Source organism: Hyalella azteca, unplaced genomic scaffold, assembly GCF_000764305.2.
Source record: "Hyalella azteca isolate HAZT.00-mixed unplaced genomic scaffold, Hazt_2.0.2 contig3855, whole genome shotgun sequence".
Taxonomy (NCBI): domain Eukaryota; kingdom Metazoa; phylum Arthropoda; class Malacostraca; order Amphipoda; family Hyalellidae; genus Hyalella; species Hyalella azteca.
Genome location: NW_025934088.1, coordinates 164050 through 187302, shown reverse-complemented (window position 1 = coordinate 187302; position 23253 = coordinate 164050). Strand labels below are relative to the sequence as shown.

General features: G+C 43.9%; 2 protein-coding genes across 2 annotated transcripts; one reads left to right on the top strand and one right to left on the bottom strand.

Annotated features, from left to right (window-relative positions):
• Positions 1–176: 176 nt before the first annotated feature.
• LOC108678700 (10 kDa heat shock protein, mitochondrial) lies at positions 177–4230 on the bottom strand. Its single transcript, XM_018167159.2, has 3 exons — positions 4116–4230; positions 1814–1975; positions 177–1137 (listed from the first exon to the last, which is right to left on the bottom strand). The coding sequence occupies exons 1-3, from the start codon at positions 4116–4118 to the stop codon at positions 994–996; spliced, it is 309 nt and encodes a 102-aa protein (XP_018022648.1). The 5' UTR covers positions 4119–4230; the 3' UTR covers positions 177–993.
• Positions 4231–4562: 332 nt separating this feature from the next.
• On the top strand, positions 4563–17480 carry LOC108678698 (heat shock protein 60A). The gene is made up of 13 exons (XM_018167156.2): positions 4563–4756; positions 7646–7811; positions 8728–8850; positions 9301–9428; positions 9925–10078; positions 11260–11319; positions 11589–11755; positions 12839–12923; positions 13054–13197; positions 13714–13896; positions 14724–14891; positions 15152–15337; positions 15786–17480. Exons 2-13 carry the CDS (start codon positions 7653–7655, stop codon positions 15951–15953), a joined length of 1725 nt encoding a protein of 574 aa, XP_018022645.1. The 5' UTR covers positions 4563–4756; positions 7646–7652; the 3' UTR covers positions 15954–17480.
• Positions 17481–23253: the final 5773 nt, after the last annotated feature.

Below are 23253 nucleotides of genomic sequence, written 5' to 3'. Positions count from 1 at the left end.
GTGGGAAATGGCCTCGCGCCATGAGAATTACCCTGTAAACGGTAAGTGTCGCCACAAAAACGATAAAAATCAGCCAAAATAAAATAGTTCTCAAGCTAACTATTTTTCAATAACTTATGAGAACGCCGGCACGTAGGAAATGTGATTGAAAGGAAGGACAAACAAAAACAAAAAACAAAATTACTCAAAAATCTTTATTAGCCTAAGATCTTTACATATGAACATAGAGGCGCGGCGAGACCGAAAAAGCGGTGTCGGGTGAGTCCAAGTGACCCATCACTGCAGGAGAGCAGCTGCTTGTCATCACTGGGAATTGTCAACTCAAACTGCCAGTTGCTGCTGGGTCCTGAACTGATCTTGCGAGCACAGCATGCAATGAGCATTCATGTTGACGTACAGCGACCAATGGAGTACACCACAAGACAAATTATCTAAGAGTCTCTAGCAACAGCGGACATATTGATCAACAGACCGGGCATCTGAAGACAGAAGACTTTCAGCACTTTAATAAGCGCACAGAAATTAAATGCATTGTCGTAAGTACAATAAGATCAGGAGGCAAGTAATGGTAGCAGCTGCACTCCACTCACCGCGTACGCTACCTCCTCTTCTCGATGGAACTCTCCAATTGAACAAAAAGATTTAGACTAAACCTAAGATGGATGATCTATGTAGCAACACTTGACACAAAATCTTAATTATAAGCCCATTTAGCAGAGCATCACATTGTTGCAATGATGGGAGTCACGGCCAGCATCTGCCAGGCACCGTTACGTTCAGCAGCGCATCACAGTCCACCAAACAAGCTCATCGTATCGTGCCGAGCACAATCGTCGATGCCGTCACGATTATGGAAGCAGCAAGCAATCGGTGCTTCCCAAACGTGACAGCAAAATCATGTTTGCCTTTGCAGCAACGTTAACAATATATGACGGCAGCAGCAACTCTAACATTGGGCGATCGTAACACCGGAAGTGAACTATACGGTAGACGTTACTCAGGCTTGAACTTAGCGAGGAAGTCACTGTCGCGGTAGAGGAAATATTCCTTATCCTCGAGCATGATTTTGGTGCCGCCAAACTCCGGGAGGAAGACCTCGTCGCCAACCTGCACTGCAGGCGCCACAGTCCCTCCAGTCTGTGAAGAAGACAAGTAAGTCAACTATACAACAGACGGTACAACAGAGAGGACAACAGACGGTACAACAGGGAGGACAACAGACGGTACAACAGGGAGGACAACAGACGGTACAACAGGGAGGACAGCAGACGGTACAACAGGGAGGATAACAGAGGACGGGGAGAACAACAGAGGGTACAACAGGGAGGACAACAGACGATATAGCAGGAAGGACATCAGATGATATAGCAGGGAGGACAACAGACGATATAGCAGGGAGGACAACAGACGATATAGCAGGGAGAACCTCAGATGATATAGCAGGGAGTACAGACGATATAGCAGGGAGAACAACAGACGATATAGCAGGGAGAACATCAGACGATATAGCAGGGAGAACAACAGACGATATAGCAGTGAGAACAACAGACGATATAGCAGGGAGAACAACAGATGATATAGGTAGCATATAACAGATATAGCATAAGGTATAACAACAGACGATATAGCCAATCTAAAGTATTTCGCTATTGCAATCAAATGTTTGACAAGCAAAACTATCTAACCTCACCAGCCCTGATCCTATCATCAATAGCTTTCATTACTACCAACCAAAGCCTCCACCAGCGTACCTTGAACTTTGCTTCTTTGGCACCACCTCAGTGCCATGACCCACCTCAGTGCCATGACCCACCTCAGTTCTGGCCCCGGGGCCAACAGCCACTACAGTTGCAGTGAGCTCTTTCTTCTGACTGGCCTCGGGGATGAGGATGCCAGCCTTGGTCTTGGTTATGGGGGTTGCTCGCTGCACCAACACCCGGTCAAAAAGGGGCAGGAAACGCTTCAGGGCACCAGACTGTAACAAGCACAATGAATCAACAGGCTAGTTACTTATCTAATACTCTTGCTAGCAATACATAATTGAAATATGCAGTGCAGAGAAGTAGTATCATGTATTGATGCATCCAACAGACCAGTGTTATGCTTTAAGTCAGGAAAAACAAGTCACAACCTACATCTGCGTCATTAGCCAACAATGATTGCACTCTTGAGATTGGTGGTTTACAGGAGTTATTGGTCTACAGGAGTCTAGTTTGGTAATTTTAATCAATTACTTATGGCAAAGCTGTCACCTTGCAAGCAAACTGGGAAACGAGAACAGATATCAGACAAATACCCATGAAGGACTTAACATGTCTAAGATATTTTTTAATTCTCTGCCCTGATTTCAAATGCACAAGACCCAGTGCTGGACTTGTGTCCCAGTCCCAGTAACTAACATCAAAACCCACAGTGCTGGACTATGCATGTCCGAGTAACGAACAGCAAGACCCACAGTGGACATGAAATTTAAGAAAAACATAGAAATGTTAGAAGAACACACTTCAAGTTTCATTTTATTTATTGTCATTAATTTAAAGTGGCAAAGCCAAAAGCTCATTGGAACTCATTTCAATTGGCCTTGAATCTGAGCTTTTAATCATTTAATTGGCTTTGAAATCTGCTCAGTTCTCTCAAACACAAATAAGTGCCTTTTTAGCCATATTTATATCATTTTCCTGACCAAACATTATACCATTAATTTGATAGTAATAAATTACACTGAGATTTGCAGTGCCAAAGCCATTGATGTAATTACATTGACAATTATTATTCACACAACAGCAGGGCTACAACAATTCCTACCAAGGTGAAAGATTAGAACTTTCCTTCTCAATAAAAAATCTCATAGCTCCATCCATAATGGCAAATTTTCCAGAACTTTGTAATCTTGTTGGCCTAATCATGCACTTTTATCAACAATCAGATGGGATACTTAATATAGAAGGAATCTTGGGAGTTGGGACTCCATAAATGGCAGGAAAGCTACTATAGTCACAGCTCAAAAATTAGAATTTAGAAGGGATAAAATATTAGCACAAGCACATTTCATACTGATAAATCTTATAATCATACTAGACTTCTCTTCAAATCTTCAATATTTAGCCACTATTTAGAAAATGAGGAAATTAGTTTAGACAGGAACAATTTAAATAAATGAACCACAATATCTAAAATTTTTCCCTCAATGCATCTGATTCATCTGCCACTGAAGAGAAATAAAACTAAAAAAAAATTATTTTCAATATATTACTATACTCCAAAATTTTTATAGATTACCTAAAAATCTCACTGGCCCAGATTCCGTAGAATCAAGTACGTATTATGCTTCAATTAAAAATGAAGAATAAATTTAATTTGTAGGTAGTATTTTGTTTTGACAAGTAGGTACATAGGCTAAAATCTTTTAATGACTGCAAATTAAAAAAAATTAGAGCAGCATAAAAAATTGAGCAGGCTGAATAATTTCCATGCTAGCTTTCACTAAGCAAATTGTATATGGACTATGGAGCATGGAGCCTAACAAGCATGAGGGAAAAACTAATTATACATTAGTGCTATGCAAATTTATAGATTGGTTCAACTTCAAAGTTCAAGCCGTAACCACGAAACCACCACACCAATCAATGCAAAAATAGGCTAAATCATAAATGTCACTGTCAGTGCACTGTGCATAGGCTATTGTAGCTACTATGAGTATGACGTGGCATATTCACTATCATTGAACAAGATAAAAAGTTGACATTTGACAAATCAGCCTTTTTTAAATAAAGCATGCAAATTACCTAAGTACAATCACTACAGTGATATAGAAAGTCTGAAGTATTTACAGAATTTCACTGGCGGTTCAGGGCGATTTTAAGGGCCGATGAATTTGAGTATGTCTATTGCCACTATAGTTGCAACAACACTCATGCCAGATTGTCAGTTACAGTCGGGGGTAGTACTAGTGGGTACCGATCTGGTGGATTCTCTGATAGCGCTGTATAGTAGCGTAGCCTAAGCGGTTAACACTTAACAGCAGGTCAAAATTGCGATTTCTAAAGTTAGCTACATTTAGTAGCGAATAACAATCATACATGTGAAATTTAATCAATATTAGCGTAAACACTCACCATGATGAACGAGTAAAACTTGACTTAGAACCTCAGCTAAACAAGCACGCCGACTACACTGACAGTCTGACTCTTCTAGAGTTCTAGTAGCATCGCTTGCCGGCACCGAACAATGTTGCCAACAGCCAAATGCCAACACGTGCAGCGTCGCACCAAGCCGAAGCCATGCAATAGGATAAAAATCACCGGTACGCCAGAGACTATTATCCATTGTGAATAACCATTTAAAATGCAATTTTTTTGCATAGGCAAAGTTTAGAAATATAAATCTACCTGTTAGGGATGAAATTTTACGTAACTCTTTTTCAATACTCATATATTCAGACGACGATCCCATTATTTGTTTAGCCAAATTTCAATCGAATTAAGAATAACTGTTACTGTACGAGTTCATTTTACATTCTTATAATAAAATTCTAAGTTTGGGAATAAATTACAACTGATGATCTATTTTTTGCCAAGAAACGAAGTGGCACTTGCATCATCACACAGAAAGTTCTAGTACGTCACTAACGACTTACGCTTCGAACATTGTGCCTCTCACTCCTCGTGTGGCGTCGTGACCGGCAACTGCAAATTTGAAGAACGTTTGCGTCTTTCAAGGTGTAATTTTTGAGCTGCTCTACATCGTCCATAAGCAAGTATGTGGTTTGTCTGTATAACATTCACTCCTGCGCGTTGTTCGGCAGGTATCTTTATGCTGAAGTATCTTCAGAGTGGTCGGTTAGGAGCTTGGGCTCGGCATGCTGGCATCGAGCTTCTCCAGTTCACATGAATACCGGCTTCCGGCTTAAATCCCGAAGCTTGATTATAGCTAGACTTTGATAGCTAATTGGATAATTTAGATTCACTTGTAATACTCATAAATTCTGAGCTATATTAATTTGTTGTATTACAATAATCTTCAATCGGAGAGTTTTTTAGACTCTCCCTCAAGTTCATTTTTGAGTCTTATTAGTAGACCAGTAAAGTATCCTGGATATCAGCATTATCATAGCTACCTACCTACTTGAGAAATTGGGTTACCTAAATCTTGAGGAAATTAAAAATGAACTGATTCTAAAAAAGCTCTGGTTTGCCACTATGCTCACCATGTTCAATGTAACTTTATTTTGTAATACAATAAATACACTGCTAATTATTTGAGTAGCTAGGCTAGTAGCCTAATTTCAGTTCTGAGGCTTAGTCCAGTTAATGCTCAAGTTTGCATGTTTAGTCACTTTTCAAATTTTTTGGCAAAAAATAGCAATTTTATTGTCAATTGCAGTTGACCCTATAAAAAAAATATCTGCTTTGTCCAGGTCGAGCCACAAATCTTTGCTGCACTATTTTTACTTAGCAAATTGTATCCCATGAGACCATGACCCAAGTAATTCTTAATTATTGAATGTAAATTATGAAACTACAAATTACAATTGTCAGATCTTGTTGCTAACTTGCAAGACATGAAATTCAATGACAATTTGAGATGGGAAATTGTTCAGTCTAATAGCATAGAAATTGATAGAATGAATAGCCCATGTTTCAGGACTGGAAGTTTCCTACTTATTAGGTACTGAAAAAATCATAGTGGCAAACCAGTGATTTTATAACACTTCTCTTTAACTTCACTTCTTGTTGTTTGTTTGTCTGCTACAAATCTTTAATCTTATAGTCAATATTTAACACGTAGGCTACTGTACCTACCTCCCCTGGTTCCCTCAATCATTCTGGAATTTTGTACACTTGCATTAGTTGCATATATGTACTAGTTGGAGACAATGCATGAATCAATTGGCAGAATAAATAATTTCAAAAATTTTAAATTTTTTTTAATTTAAGAAAAATTGGAAAATAATTTTGTCTGCTACAAATCCTATAATTGATATTTAACACACTTAACTACCTGTCCAATCGATCCAATATTTTGCACCCTGGCGCAAACTGCAAAGTCAGAGACAATGCATAAATCAGTTGGCAGAATAAATAATTTTAAAATTTAAATTTTTTACTTGAAAAAAAAAATGTAAAATAAATTTTTGTAATATTTGATAATTAAATTAGAAATTCATTTTACATGTGTAACATCAAAGACAAGGTATTTTTTCAAAGTGTTGTCTTTAAAAAGTAATTTTTAAATGGATATTATTTAGAATCAGTTAATTTTTTATTTTCTCATTTACTGAAGATATAAACCAATATCTTGTGTATGATAATGCTGGTATCCATGATACTTGGCCACATGGTGGCAATCCATAGGTTATTCAAAAGAACCTGTTCTTATGTCATTTTGAACCGATCAACGCTTCTTTACGGACCGATCGTAAAACACCTTCACCGGCAAAAGCTTTTGCACTTCTGAAGAAAGTCAGCTGACAGCTACACTGGCTGATGCTCTTGCAAACGCATAAGTACTCACAATAATTCCCTGCCACCATGCTTGGCCAGTCTTCAAATTATAGGACTCAAAATTGAACTTGAAGGAGTCTATAAATCTCTCTGCTTTGCCACTGTGACTGAAATCTTGCTGCTTGAAAGCAAGGAATTTTTAATACATTGGTATCTCATGGCCCAATCCTGCACTTATGTTAACTGTAAGATATGAGTTGATTCATCCAGCAGGGGTCTTGTGGCCCCAAAAATGACATGAAATATCTACTCTCAACCCTAAAGTAGATATATATAGATGCCAGCCAGGCTTGAAATTAGAAAAATTTCTCATTTCTTACACTTGAAAATTTCATATCATGGAGCAACATGAAGCAAGCAAGATAGTGAAATTGCTGCCTATTGTTAAAATTTTATTACTCTGTGACATTTACAATAACTGTAGAATCTCATAGCTTCATCAGAAATTTTATAACCAATTAATTAGAAGAGGAATTTTTTATTTAGTAAGAGTTTCACAGCTCTAAGCAGGGATGTAAAGCAGCTCTTGTTTGGGTCCCAAAAGCCATGTCTGTCCAGGAGAAGTTCAATTTTGCAGCTGTGAGCTCTTTTATAAGCAGTTTATCCCAAAAAAATAATTTAAGCAGAAACTTTGGTGTATTTAGCCATTAGCCTATTGATATTGGCATATTGCAGATGCTGTTTCTGCCATCAGATCCTACATTGTCAAAAATAAAGATGGTCACTGTTGATTCTTAATGATACCATGAGATTTTGTGTCTGAGGTGGGATCTATTTCTCCTAAAAACTGCTTATAATACTCATAACGTCTTGCATATTATGGTTTTCAGTGCTTGCACACCTCCATAGTTTCTGCTCATGAAACAAATACAGGATTAGTTTTCAATGTTTGAATTTAGACTTTGTATGTTTACTAACCAATATCATAGGTGGTCTAAAAAAATACTTGACGACAATGCTGTTGCTTTGATTACTTCACTTCTGTAAAACTTGTTGAATTCCTTCTTTATCAAATCTTACAAAAATCTAGAAGAATTGGACAATTCTCACGAATGCCAATACTAATGAATTTCAAGATGTTTTTGCTGATATCTTATGTATGAATTTATTAATTTATCAATACTTCAATGTTGCATGTGCAGCTCCACAATGTACAAGGCAGCCTCCCTCCTCCGCAACCCAGCCATCAGCCGCAGCCTCTGCCGTGCATATGCCAAGGATGTCAAGTTTGGCACAGACGTGCGTGCCCTCATGCTCAAGGGTGTTGATGTGCTCACTGATGCCGTGGCTGTCACCATGGGACCAAAGGTGAGCTTTACTTAGCACTGCTGGAGTCCCTGGAGTCCAATGGTCTTGCTGTACATTTCTCTTGTCCCAGTCTTAGCTCTGTCTGGCTAGGAGCACATGCCTGGAAGAAATTTTTGATTAATTCTCATATCATTGAAATACTTTGACAGCTAATGGCAGATGCATTTGTTTGGCACCTAAAACTTGGGTTCTATTGAGATCTGATTCAAACAAATTTGAAGTTTATATCCATTTGCCTTAATGTACCAATGTCTGAACATGAATGAAGATTTGAGAAGTGATCTATTTCTAACTTTTAAAATTTGATTTCAGTGTTGATCAATTCTTCCTGAATTTTCAAATGCTGTTGATAGTTGCAAGTCACATCCTGCCTACCTTGATGCTCATGATATGTTTATTATTGAAAGCATTTCTACATGCTTGTAAGCCATTCATGTTCAGCTGCTTAACATGCACTTCTGTATTTTATGATATCGGAGTATTACCTGTTGATAGGAATTGCTTTCATTAGACGCTTGTTTAATGTACATAGGTTGAATTAAATATTATTGAATGGCCAGCTAGAGTTACTATCAGTAGATGATTGTTTGATGTGCCTAAGTTAAGGTAATTATTTTTATTGTATGGCCAGCTAGAGTTACTGCCAGTAGATGATTGTTTGATGTGCCTAAGCTAAGGTAATTATTTTTATTGTATGGCCAGTTAGTTATTGTCTGTAGATGATGGTTTGATGTGCCTAAGTTGAGGTAATTAATTGTTATTGTATGGCCAGCTAGTTATTGTCTGTAGATGATGGTTTGATGTGCCTAAGTTAAGGTAATTATTATTATTGTATGGCCAGCTAGAGTAACTGTCAGATGATTTGACAAGAATGAATTTAATTAGACAAGCTGGTACTGATGACTTCGGTGTGCAGGGCCGCAATGTGATCATCGAGCAGTCGTGGGGCAGCCCCAAGATCACCAAGGACGGCGTCACCGTCGCTAAGGCAGTCGAGCTCAAGGACAAGTTCCAGAACATCGGCGCTAAGCTCGTGCAGGTCACTAACTTGTGGCAACTTACTCTCTTGCTCTTCTTAATATCACTGTATTTCAATACTTATCCTCTTGCTCTTCTTAATATCACTGTATTTCAATACTTATTCTCTTGTTCTTCTTAATATCACTGTACTTCGATACTTATTCACTTGCTCTTCTTAATATCACTGTATTTCTAGACTTATCCTCTTGCTTTTCTTTATATTGTATTTTAATCACAGCAATAATTGCTGTACTCATAATTGTGAATTACTCGCATCTGATCAACAATAATCAGTGAGCCTTACTCAATATCATGGCGTGGCATGTCGAGTTTCTCAGGACAATGCTAAGTTTGGTGATACTTGATGATTGTGTGGTGGCATCACGATGCCACCACACGTGATGCTGTGGTGCACACCGTGCACTACATCGCGATGATGCCGTGCGGTGATGTGATGTCTGCCGTGCAGGATGTTGCTAACAACACAAACGAGGAGGCGGGCGACGGCACGACCACGGCCACGGTGCTGGCGCGCTGCATCGCCAAGGAGGGCTTCCTCAAGATCAGCCAGCGAGGGGCGAACCCCATAGAAGTCAGGTAACTTTGGTAACATGTTGGGGACTAACCTTTTAGAAGTCAGGTATATAACTGGGGTAACCTGGTGGGGGCTAACCCATAGATGTCAGGTAACTGGGGTAACCTGGTGGGGACCAGCTCCATAATAGTCAAGTAACTGGGGTAATCTTTTCTGTGAGATCACCAGTGTGATCACCACACTGGTGATCTCACAGATCACCAGGCACGAATCCCCTTGTATTTTGGTAGTCGTGGTGGGTGTGAACATTATATGGACCTTAACGTACACCGTCTCTAGGCTAGAGAATTACTTCAGCATTAGATTACAACATTGGCAGCCTCAACATCTGACGCCGAGTGAGACTGCAGGGGTAATTAGAAAGCCTTCCTATCCTTCGCAAAGGGGACGGATGTTGTACCTAGAACTATTTCTTTAATTTGTTCAAACCATAAATTTAACCCACTCTTATTAATCACATCTGTGATGGGTGCTAAGTACCAACTGCCCCTCCCCCAGGCGCGGGGTGATGGCGGGAGTAGACGCTGTGGTGGCGCAGCTGAAGGTGATGTCACGGGAGGTCACCACGCCCGCTGAGATCGCGCAGGTCGCCACCATTTCCGCCAATGGCGACGCCCAAGTGGGCGAACTCATCAGCGCTGCCATGGAGAAGGTTGGGCTAATTGTAATGCTGTTAAATAAGGTTAGGCCAATTATTATGCTTATAAATAAGGTTGGGCCGATTATAATGCTTATAAATAAGGTTGGGCTACTTATTATGCTTATAAATAAGGTTAGGCTAATTATTATGCTTTTAAATAAGGTCAGCTTGATCATAATGCTTATAAATAAGGTTAGGCTAATTACTATTCTGTTAAATAAGGTCAGCTTGATTATAATGCTTATAAATAAGGTTAGGCTAATTATAATGATGTCCGGAAAGGTCAGCTTAATTATAATACTTATAAATAAGGTTGGGCTAATTATTATGCTGTTAAATAATTTCGGCTTGATTAAAATGTTTCTAAATGTGTTGAAATATGAGCATGTATGTGAAATGTGTGAAAAATTCTTGAATATTATCCTCATCAGTGCCTCCATAGAGCAGTTGTTAATTTTACTGCCTTAAAATTTGTAAAAATAAATACGATTATAGATGAGAAACAGACGAGTAGTATAGTTGGTTTGTAGACAAGTCTTTGAATATTTTGCATATCTTCTTGGGTTGTGTTGACTGCTTTACCTGTACAGTTAATGGTGCATGACAAGCGCCTTTCAGCTTGAGAAATTTCTACTCCTTTTACCAAGTCTTGGGGATTGTCCCCGGCTTGTGCTGCTAAAGTTAGCTTGACCAGGGCGGAAAATAGTGTTCTTCACTGGTTCAATAACGCGATGTCACCTAAACAGTGCCAGTGCATCTTCCTAACACATTCCCGATACTTGCTAACAATATTTAAATATCTGAGTAAATTGTACAAAAACTACGTTGTCCTTTATATATATACAGCTCAAAATTTCCCTACTCAGGAGGCTCCTCGAGTGCCTCCCGAGGGTCAGGGATTGTGGTGATTGTGTAATGCATACTTGTGTTGTTGGTGTGATGTATTCATCAGTGTTTCCAGCGTTGTGATACAATTGGCCATCGTCCTGTCAGTGTGATGCAGACCTCACACTTGTGTTGTTTGTGTGATGCAGACACCAGCGTTGACTTCTACAGTCAGCCCTCGCTGTTGGCAGTGTGTAGTTTTGCTCAGGAGTCAGGATTGTCAGTGAATGTAACCAATGTTCACCTTTCACTCGAGTTATTTGTGCCTCGTTATCTGGCGGATGTCACTTAGCGGGTCGTTGTTCCAGGTTGGGCGTGACGGCGTCATCACGGTCAAGGACGGCAAGACTCTTAAGGATGAACTTGAGGTGGGTGCCCTTGGTGTATTGGGTATTTGATGTGCCCTCGGCGCTACCCCGTGCGGTGTCCTTTTCTGTGCCCCTGCTGTTCATTAACAACTTCAGTCAGCTGCCCCCACAATTTCCTGTCATATAGTTTTTCCCTTGCTGCGTAAATTCTCTTCGTTTTTTAATTCAGTACCCATGTACTTGGAATAATTTCTAACTTATTGTTAGTTTGGTAATTTAGTTCATAATGTGTAATACATGCAATATAATTTTACATTTTAATTGTGCAGGTGATCGAAGGCATGAAGTTCGACCGCGGCTTCATCTCGCCCTATTTCATCAACTCTAGCAAGGGCGCCAAGGTGGAGTTCACCGACGCCCTCATCCTCATCTCAGAGAAGAAGATTTCCTCCATCCAGAGCATCCTTCCTGCCCTGGAGCTGGCCAACGCCCAGCGGTGGGTGTCCCGAGGGGTTGGCCAATGCATAGCAGTGGGTGTCCTTAGGGGTTGGCCAATGCAAAGCAGTGGGTGTCCTTAGGGGTTGGCCAATGCATAGCAGTGGGTGTCCTTAGGGGTTGGCCAATGCATAGCGGTGGGTGTCCTGAGGGGTTGGCCAATTCATAGCAGTGGGTGTCCTTAGGGGTTGGCCAATGCATAGCGGTGGGTGTCCTTAGGGGTTGGCCAATGCATAGCGGTGGGTGTCCCGAGGGGTTGGCCAATTCATATTAGTGGGTGTCCCGAGGGGTTGACCAATGCATAGCAGTGGGTGTCCTTTGGGGTTGGCCAATGCCCAGTGGTGGGTGTCCTGAGGGGTTGGCCAATTCACAGCAGTGAGTGTCCTGATGGGTTGGCCAATGCCCAGCGGTGGGTGTCCTGAGGGGTTGGCCAATTCATAGCAGTGGGTGTCCCGAGGGGTTGGCCAATGCATAGCAGTGGGTGTCCCGAGGGGTTGGCCAATGCATATTGGTGAATGTATTGAGGGGTTGGGGGGAGAGGGGGGCGTACCCCAAATTCAGCCTGTGTTTTGGTTATGACGTTGTGCTCTGATTCTGGCTCAGAATTTGGTGTCTATTAGAGGAAGTGGCACAGGCTTTCTGGTTTGATATCGTATAGAAAATAGGATGCTGCGAACAAGTCTATAGTAGCATGCTGCCAACAAGTGTATGGTTTGCTATGCTCGCCCTCGCATGCTTCAAGTTCAGCAAACTTGAATCTTAATGTTTGCTGTTTAGTGTATATTGCCAATTCCTGCATTCAGAGCATATTTTCATTGTTTTATGACAGAGGGAGTTGAGCAAGAGTTTAGGTTAGTAGCTGTTGATATCTCGTAGCTAGCAGTTTCAATTGCTATCCCCCTGCAAAATACTCTAAAACAAGCAGGGAAAGATGTGCTGACACGGGCAGTGGGGCGACATGCAGATTTGTTTATGGTCGATCTGGTCTAGAGGGCATTCTTTGAAGCTTATGAGTTAGCAGTTTTATGTTGCGATGACAACGGGTGTCGGGCGAAGTAATGTGAATATTGATGGCACTTTGCAGGAGGCCGCTTCTGATCATTGCTGAGGATATTGATGGAGAGGCACTCAGCACCCTGGTGGTCAACAGACTCAAGATAGGCTTACAGGTGCGTGGTGATGCCGTTTTAATTATTCGCCCTGTTAATTGTCACAAATATTTTGTTGTTACTCAATGGTCACTTCGTCACGGCTGTCGTGGTGCCATGGCCTGCCAGTAATCCATCACGACTTGTGCAGGTCGCTGCCGTGAAGGCGCCTGGGTTTGGCGACAACAGGAAGGCGACGGTGCACGACATCGCCGTGTCCACGGGCGCCATCGTCTTCAACGATGAGGCCAGCATGGTCAAGATTGAGGACGTGCAGCTGCACGACCTGGGCCAGGTATGGGGCACATGGACCAGGAAAGAAGACGTCTTGACACATTCTCTCCTGGAGGCACTCTATCTTCTCTAATAATCCTCTAACTCGCACTAGGACTATAATCTTGTATTGCGTGTTACATATGCTGTCTGAAATAGCAAGTCACGCAACAAATTTCCAATTATTATCAAAAAAATTAGTTTCCTCAAACAGCTACATTCGAAGCCCTTGTTGAACGATAGATTCGTTCAACAAGAAGCGTGTTGCCGGTGCGGGTAGCGCATTAATGCCTTGGTGTTGCAGGTGCATGTGGTGCATTTAATGGGTTTACGTGTTGCAGGTGCAGGTGGTGCATTTAATGCGTTTACGTGTTGCAGGTGCAGGTGGTGCATTTAATGCGTTTACGTGTTGCAAGTGCAGGTGGTGCATTTAATGCGTTTGCGTCGGGTTGCAGATGCATGTTGTGTATTTAATGCGTTTACGTGTTGCAGGTGCATGTGGTGCAAGTGGTGCATTTAATGCGTTTGCGTGTTGCAGGTTGGCGAGGTGCAGATCACGAAGGACGATACGCTGCTGCTCAGAGGCAAGGGCAAGAAGGAGGACATTAGCCGCCGCGTCGAGCAGATCAGGCAGCAGATCGAGGACAGCAACTCCGAGTACGAGAAAGAGAAGATGCAGGAGCGCCTCGCAAGACTCAGCTCTGGGGTCGCTCTGCTCAAGGTAAATGCTTGGAAGAGTTGTTACCTCGTACGCTAGCTCGGACCTCATGCTACGCAAGTTAACTGCTATGAAGAGTTATTACCTCATACGCTAGTTCTGGCGCCGCTCTGCTCAAGTTAACTGTTATGAAGAGCCACTAGTTCGTACATTTGGTGAAGTATTAATACTTCAAGTTAGTGCTCATTGTATAAGGTTAGTCTTTGAAGGCTCAGCACGAGCCACCTCCGCGATATTTGAAATGAAACGGCTTGTTATGACGCGCCTTGCAGTCGAGTGCTTAACTTTTAAAATTGTAAGTCCCACGAGGTGGGCTTACAATTTTAAGCTCCACGAGGTCCTCACTTCATTCACTTTGAACGTGGACACTCAATTGTATTGGTCATATACACAACGACGTACCTGGCGTTCACCGGCTTACTGTACATTTTAAAGACTGCAATATAAGAGTATAACGACGTAGTGTGCTGTACCATCCAATTAAGAGGCTGACACCCTCAGTTTGGCATGTCTTCTTTAGTAGATCTATTTGGCCTTCTGAAGGCGCAGTAGCCGACGACCACAGCAGAAGTACAGACGAGAAACTCTTGATAACTCTTGTACTCATGATTGTAGTCTTTGAGGGATCGTGTTTCAAAGAAGCAAACTATGCTAACTATTGCAAGGTTATAACACACGGTGGGTTGAGAGATCTTAATAGTAGATGAAAGCTTTATTTCTACGGACACATATGGAGTTTTCAGTGATATTCTGGACCTGGGTAACTTTAGTTGCCGTAAGGTGACAGTAGTTGAGGAAACGCTCTCCTGAATGTGTGTGATGTGCCGCAGGTTGGGGGCTCGTCGGAGGTGGAGGTCAACGAGAAGAAGGACCGCGTGACGGACGCGCTGAACGCGACGCGTGCGGCGGTCGAGGAAGGCATCGTGCCTGGCGGAGGCGTGGCGTTGCTGCGCTGCGTGCCCGCCCTCGATGCCCTCAAACCCCTCAACACAGACCAGGTTCACAGAATTGCTATATGATCATGTATTGTAAGATTTTGACGTCTTGCTCCTTGCATTATTTAGCTGTTGTTCTCATTTGGTTGATATCTGATTCCCATTTTTTTTTGTCTGATAATGCGGCTGATTCTTCTGTAATTATTTTTTGTAATTGTCAAAAATGAATGTGTAGCACAGCTCCGGAATGAGTGACCTGCCGCAAGTCCTCGCGAATGCTCCGTCACTCGCGCAACAGGTTAATGACCTGCTATATCGTGCAGGCGATCGGCATCGGGCTGGTGCGCAGTGCCATCGAGGCGCCCTGTCGCACCATCGCCGAGAACGCGGGCGTCGAGGCGTCCGTGGTGCTCAGCAAGGTGATGGAGGCCACGGGTGACGTGGGCTACGACGCTGCCACCAACACCTACGTCAATATGGTCGAGGCAGGCATCATCGACCCCACTAAGGTGAGCTGCAACCTCCATCAAAACATCTCAGGATTTGTGGGCTTCATCCCATGCCCTTCTCAAGGTTTTTTAATCCATATCGTTCGTGATCATGGAGTACCTAATCATAACTAGTGGATGCTTGGGTAAATGCTGTAGGCTGTGCTCCATGCAATTAAGTCGGGGAAAAGAGTAAATCCAATGGTGCAATGGTGCACGTTGGCTGTCCGTTTGATGGTTTCGGTGACGCACACTTAATTGTATTGAAACATCGCTATCGGTCATCTTGAGGCCTGTGTCTGTTCTTGACAACCCGTTATCCCCGTTAGCTCTGACCTCAGTACCGAGTTGTTTCTCACACGCCAGGAATACATAATCCTATGTGTGACCCATAGTAACAACATTCACAACTCCAGCCTGTGTGCTGCCCCGTCGCTTTGGGCCTACTTCTAACTTATGGTCGTGGCAGGTGGTGCGCACGGCGCTGACTGACGCAGCAGGCGTTGCATCTCTACTCACCACCGCCGAGTGCGTCATCACGGAGCTGCCTAAAGATGATGAACCTGCAGGAGGAATGGGCGGCATGGGTGGTATGGGAGGCATGGGAGGTATGGGTGGCATGGGCGGTATGATGTAAGCACAATACTGCCATGGAAGATTACCGAAGTGTGAAGAGCCGTCCGTCGTGTGATGGATAACGACAGGAGGAGTGGTGCTGATAGTCGTGTCTGCGGTCTTCGAACAGCTGATATTCGGGATCGTCTCGTACCTATGCGGACTTAAGGCTGATGTTAGTTTGAACAGAATTGTATAGACTTCAAGTGATATGTGACTCTGATAAGAACCCAATAGATTAAGCGTTGATTTTTTAAGCTCATTTAATTCCTGGTTGTCAGGGCTCCGTGTCAGTTCTTCGATCTTTTTTGTTCTTAGAAATTCAAGGCGATAAAGTCAACGAACTTCAAAGTCACCGCGCAATAAAAGGCTGCTCTGTGACGCCTCGTTTCTTCTGTGAATCCCACTGTTCATGACATGCAGCTTCGTAGGATTTTTTCGGAAGACGCGTGCTCCTTGGACGTTCTTTTTTTCACTTACCAGAGAAGAAAATTTTGGGTCGCCCATCGAACTGTGCTATGGGCTGGAGCTCCAGGGCTTAGTTTGACACTTTCGATATTTAGGCCGCCGTCAAGAATTTCTGACGATATCTTTAGTTTAACAAATTACACGAATCTGTTGGAATGACAGTGTATGTCAGAGGAGATATTTGTCGCTGCGATGAGGGTGCCAATCTAGCCGAAGTCAATGCTTGAAATAATAGTCGCATTAGTACTCGTCGATGTGACATCGACCAGAAAAAAAAATATTCCAGCTGGCGTCGAACAGTAGAGTTGAAATTATGCCTGCATTTCTCGTCTGTAATTTGTGCATACGTTTTATAGCAAAACGTGCCCTACTCGGACCTTCCTTCTTGCTGGTTGAACTCTTTAGTTTCTTATAGAAACCTGTAACTAGGGTAGTGTGATGACAGTTGTGCGATGGAACTGTAAAATTGTTGATAATTACTAGAAAAATATCAGTTTGAGTCACCAATGACGTGTGATGATGCCTTAAGTATCGCGGCACGAGTCAGACAGACAACCATGGCCCTGTAAGATACCGCCAGTGGCAACGATCTTGGTGCTGATTAATTGTTTTAGTTAGAGGAGCGCGTCGTGTAACTTCTTCCATAACTCGTGCAGGCGTTGAGCTCAGAACAATTGTGCTGCTCCTGTGGAGTTGGCGAGTTTAATATAAACGTGATGCGAGACTCGCGTCGTTTGCGGCCCTATCTTACGAGCTGCCTGCCATAGCGCCGTTATTGTTCAATGTAATGTCCTGCTTATGGAGGGCATTCCTGCATTCGTGTGCATGTGATGACCTAAGTTGTAAGGTTTAGTGAGTAGCGCCTGCCTCTTCATGTCCCGCCCCTAGCATGACCTCCGTTGCGGTGGAGGTTCCCTCTTTTATCCATCTACAATACCTCATAATTTGTACCATTATAATTCTGCTTTAGTTTCTCATTGTTCATATCTGCTGCGCTGCCCATCGACAACCTTGTACAAAAGTGTAGATAAGATACGAGCGTTACGCTCGTGCCTACTTCTCAGTACACATTTTGTTAATACTCGGATTTTTATTGACCCTGCGGTGATCGTGAGCGTTTGAGTTTCTTTGGATTCTGCTCTGAAATTAAACGAAAAAGAAGTTCTGACAGATGTTGGTGCCCGAAACTAACGTCGTCCATGACGCCCATCCTCTCTCTGGCAGGTGAGTTGAAGATGATCCGTGCCTGACCTCAGATAATGCCGACGGAGGTGAAGAAATATTACCCATGCAAGAACTGCTTTTAGAATCTGCCCATGTAGTCCGAACTATTTAGGATTTTACGCAAGTCATCGCAACGTTAATCGTAGCTAGTCGTAGGGTAGGTTCGGCCTAATATGCTTACGATGAACTTCTGAAGGAAAGTACAGTCTTGGCAATATTGTCACTATCGCGATACAAGCTTACTTGCATCAGAGTGCAGAAGTGCCTGTACTGACACTAACAATGCTAACTCAATGCTAGTGCTACGAACAACAGGGTACCTCCCAGGCTAAGTAGTCAGAACGCCGTCTGAGGAACCTGTGCCGTATAGTGAGAAGCTGTCGAATACACTGAAGGAAATGCAGAGATCGCGGATGCTAACGTATGTTTGAGCATTGTGTCGCAATAAGTAAATGGTTTAAGTTTAGTTAGATTGAACGTTTTGTATGGCATCTCGGCTGGCAAGTGACACCGGTGTCGGACGGACGATAAAGCAACGCTTGTCGATGAGGGTAAAACGAAACAAATTAACCCTCTATACCGCCGTATGGCACTTTCCAGGAACATAACTTTCACTTAAATTATACGTAAACTATTGAGTGTAGCAACCTGAGGACGTTTGTACGCAACAGAGAACATTTAAAGTTGTACGTGAGGGCAACCATCAGTGCAGGTCATTTTGCGCTCACTAGAATGTATGCGTATCCTTTTTGGGAAGTAGGCTTGTGACAATATTGCTCCGGTTACTCATGTCAGGCGGTAGAGAGTTAACCGAAATAACGAAATCGTGTCAATTAACACGCCTTTGCGTTGACGAGGCAGACCCGGAGGTGTTGTAGAGCTGGGGATGTTGCAGCGCCGGGGTGTCCCGGGGGTGACGTGAGATTGCAGGATCGTGGGTTCAGTGAGAATTGAGATTCACTTAGTGGTTGAATGGTTAGAAGGTTGGCTGATGGTTCAATGGTTGATGAATTTGATAGAGCGTATAAATAAGTCGACACAAAAAGTCACCGACGACACAAAAATTTATAATACAGTGAAGAATACGTCGCAAAAAGTACAGTTGCAAGGTGATCTTGACAGGTTGATTGACTGGGCTGATAAGTGGCAGCTGCGTTTTAACGCTGATAAATGTAAAGTAATCCACCTTGGCAAGAATAATGAATAGCAACATTACAGTATGAGAAGACAGAGTGATTACAGTAATGTAACGACAGAGTGATGATGTTGAAGTCGACAATGGAAAATGATTTAGGAGTTAATATCGACAATGAATTGAAATTTTCTAAGCATATTGAAGGTCAAGTTAATAAAGCCAATAAACGACTTGGTCTGATCAGACGCTCTTTCGAGTACTTAGACGCAGAAGCGATGAAGCAGTTGTTTGTTGCGGTCGTGCGCCCGAACCAATAGAGTTTGGAAACGTCGTGTGGTCACCGAAACTTGAAAAGGACAAAAATTTAATTGAGAGAATTCAAATACGTGCAACAAGGATAATTCCGAGCATGAAAGGCAAGTCCTATGAAGAAAGATATTGAAGATTCCAAGCCTCTGTTATCGACGTCTGCGTGTTGACCTCATTGAAGTATACAATTATACCCACGGTTTATACAGGGTCCCAGAAGGATTACTAGAATTTAAAACAAGAACCAACACCATGGGCCACGGCTATAAACTAAAAAAACTTCGTTCTAACACATCAATGCGACAAAATTTCTTCTCGCTACGAGTCACCGACATGTGGACAGCCTTCCTGATAGCATCGTTGACGCTCCGAGTATGAAAGCGTTCAAGAACAGACTAGACGAAACTATGCAATATGTTCAGTCTTATTATGCCTAGCAAATTACGGACCAGGAAATAAGTCCAGCAGCTATCTCAATCAATCGTCAGTTACGAAAAGATCGGGTTACAAAGGCCGGATCCCTTGTGAATCTAGTCACGATATGTACAAGAATCTGCAACAGGCTGTGGGCCTATTTCTTCAGTGCCGACACTTCTACGTATTCTATTCTAAAACGCTAGAGTACCCACGAATTCAAATATAAAGAATGTGAACAAATTATCCGCTAAAAACTTCGATGAAGAGAATCATCATCTGCTCAAAACTACAAGAATGCAAGCAAAATGAACAGAGAAGTAAAATTTACTAGGTGGAGGTTAAACCGAACAACTCACTCACGGTTCGTGTTTAGCTAGCGGTTCGAGCTGTCCGACGGTTCGAGCTCGACCGGTGGTGCAAGGATATGGTCGCACTTCTTCGCATGAATTCCTGCATTGTTATCGTAGGACAGACTCTTATTATAGTCATGGTGAATGATTTTATTCGTAGTGATGTGTTCAGAAGATTGATGATAGTGACGCTACGATACTTCGACCCCTGATGTTGAGGACACTCCGACCCCTGATGTTGAGGACACTCCGACCCCTGATGTTGAGGACACGCCGACCCCTGATGTTGAGGACACTCCGACCCCTGATGTTGAGGACACTCCGACCCCTGATGTTGAGGACACTCCGACCCCTGATGTTGAGGACACTCTGACCCCTGATGTTGAAGACACTCCTATACCCGGAAGAGGACCTTGACCGCTCCTGTAACCCTGTGGTTCAAGTACTATTTCTGGAGGGGAACTTTATATTTCAAGATGATAATGCCCCGATCCATTCAGCTGGAATTGTTAGAAAGATGGCACGAGGAACATTGTAATGAAATTGAACATCTCATTTGGTCACCACAATCGCCAGACCTGAATAATTATTCGAGCATTTATGGTATATTTTAGACATGCAAGTCAGAAGTCGATTCCCACCGCCATCGTCTTTAGAAGAGCTGGAGGGAATTTTAACTGAAGAATGGTTTAATATTCTTTTGGAAACAATTCGCAATTTGGAAACACAATTCAAAATGAATCGAAACATTGGAGAATTGAGGCTGCAATTGACGCAAAAGGTGGACATAAACCATGCTGAAATATATTTTATGGATTTTCTCAGGTATTTCCCGTATTTTGTCTAGCCCCTGTGATAATTTTAGCAAATGGAGATTTGAACGCAGTAGAAGAAATGTACCCGCACCACAGTCATACAATACACAGCAGATACACTCCACATTCCTGAAGCCCCATAGGCCAACAGAATTGTCCCCAGCACCATTGTTCTTATGTACATAGCCTCATATACCCAAGTCCTAAAAACATATAACGAAAATCCCCAGCCTTACAACCCTCAAGTCTCCAGCTTCACAGCCCTAAGTCCTCAGCCTTTCCGTCCTTCTGGAGTCCCCAGCCTAATAGTCCCAAGTCTCCAGCTTCACAGCCCCAAAGTCCCAAGCTTCAAAGCCCCAAGTCCCCAGCTTCACACTCCCCAACCTCGAGTCCCCTGCAGCTTCACATCCTCCAAATTCCCAGCTTCACAGCCCCAAGTCTCCAGCTTAATACTCCCCAGCCTCAAGTCCCAGCTTCACAACCATCAAGTCCACTGCTTCACAGCCCCAAGTCCCCAGCATCTCCGTCCCACTCGAGCCCCCAGGCGATGTTGACTCACCACGCCGCGGTTGCCCGCTCAGCGGAAGTGACGCTCTTTTCGCCACCGAAATCTTTCAAGTTCGTCGCCATGCAGGCGCCGGGGTCGCATTTTACGTTGCAGGTTATCCGTATGCGAGACGTGCAGGTGACTGGCGGTTGCTTTAGCGACATTGTGATTACTTCGAAAATCCGGTTCCCGGTCGTAAATCGGGATCCTGCGTCGCATCCTTACGAGTCTGACGTTTGAACTCGGTACTCTCAAGTCAACAGTGCCCGTGCAGATGTCGTGGAGAGAGGTTATGTGACGCGCTCGCTTTGTCATGGCAGCCCCGCTGGCGTTGATTGTGCAAATATCGTAATTACAAGAGGCCTGCAGAGCCCATGTGAAAGTACACTTCAAAGTTGATGAATGGTACGACGCGCGAGGGAAAGTGAAATCAAATGTACTACGGATGCAAACGAGTGTTACAGGTAAGACCTATTCTCGGACTGCTACGCAATGTACCATCGTTTTCGTCGGATTTTTTTCGGTCGTCTTCCTCCATACCGTCGTTAGGTTAGGTAAAACTACCCGAACTACTCTTTTATTACTGAACAATAGCATTTTAATATAAAAATAGAGTCTATGAAACTGTGATGAAGACTTAACGACGTAAATGAAACAGCATTTGCCGTGAAGATGATAGTTACGCAAGTTGGATGTAGGAATGCCGCAGCAGCTGTGGTGAGTGTGATGCAATGCGCGCCTATATATGGTGTGTTAGTGACCGCACTAATTTCAACTGGTCAAACCCACGACTGGGGCGTTCAGCACCTCACTCACTCGTAGGAATAGCACTGCACTGCACACTTCGTAGGAATAACACTTTATTGCTTACTTGCTTGTAGGAATAGCACTACATTGCACATTTCGTAGGAATAGCACTGCACTGCATACTCCGTAGGAGTAGGAATAGCACTTCACCGAACACGCTGTCTCGTAGGAATAACACTGCACCGCATGCGGTCTCGTAGGAATAGCACTGCACCGCACGCGGTCTCGTAGGAATAGCACTGCGCCGCACGCGGTCTCGTAGGAATAGCACTGCACTGCACGCCGTCTCGTAGGAATAGCACTGCACCGCACGCCGTCTCGTAGGAATAGCACTGCACCGCACGCGGTCTCGTAGGAATAGCACTGCACTGCACGCCGTCTCGTAGGAATAGCACTGCACAGCACGCCGTCTCGTAGGAATAGCACTGCACTGCACGCCGTCTCGTAGGAATAGCACTGCACAGCACGCCGTCTCGTAGGAATAGCACAACACAGCACGCCGTCTCGTAGGAATAGCACTGCACCGCACGCTGTCTCGTAGGAATAGCACTGCACTGTTATAATAGATCGTCCCGTATGAGCAAGAAAGGGTCGGAGGTGAAGGGCACTGAGCTTCAGTCACGCCCGGCCGACGTCTCGTGCGTACGAATAACATTGTTGCTGAGTGGACCAGACATGCTGCAGTTGGCTGCCCTGCTGGCAGTTGGGGCGCAGTTGGCTGCCCTGCTGGCAGTTGGGGGTGCAGTTGGCTGCCCTGCTGGCAGTTGCGGCTCAGTTGGCTGCCCTGCTGGCAGTTGGAGCTCAGTTGGCTGCCCTGCTGGCAGTTGGAGCTCAGTTGGCTGCCCTGCTGGCAGTTGGAGCTCAGTTGGCTGCCCTGCTGGCAGTTGGAGCTCAGTTGGCTGCCCTGCTGGCAGTTGGAGCTCAGTTGGCTGCCCTGCTGGCAGTTGGAGCTCAGTTGGCTGCCCTGCTGGCAGTTGGAGCTCAGTTGGCTGCCCTGCTGGCAGTTGGAGCTCAGTTGGCTGCCCTGCTGGCAGTTGGAGCTCAGTTGGCTGCCCTGCTGGCAGTTGGAGCTCAGTTGGCTGCCCTGCTGGCAGTTGGAGCTCAGTTGGCTGCCCTGCTGGCAGTTGGAGCTCAGTTGGCTGCCCTGCTGGCAGTTGGAGCTCAGTTGGCTGCCCTGCTGGCAGTTGGAGCTCAGTTGGCTGCCCTGCTGGCAGTTGGAGCTCAGTTGGCTGCCCTGCTGGCAGTTGGAG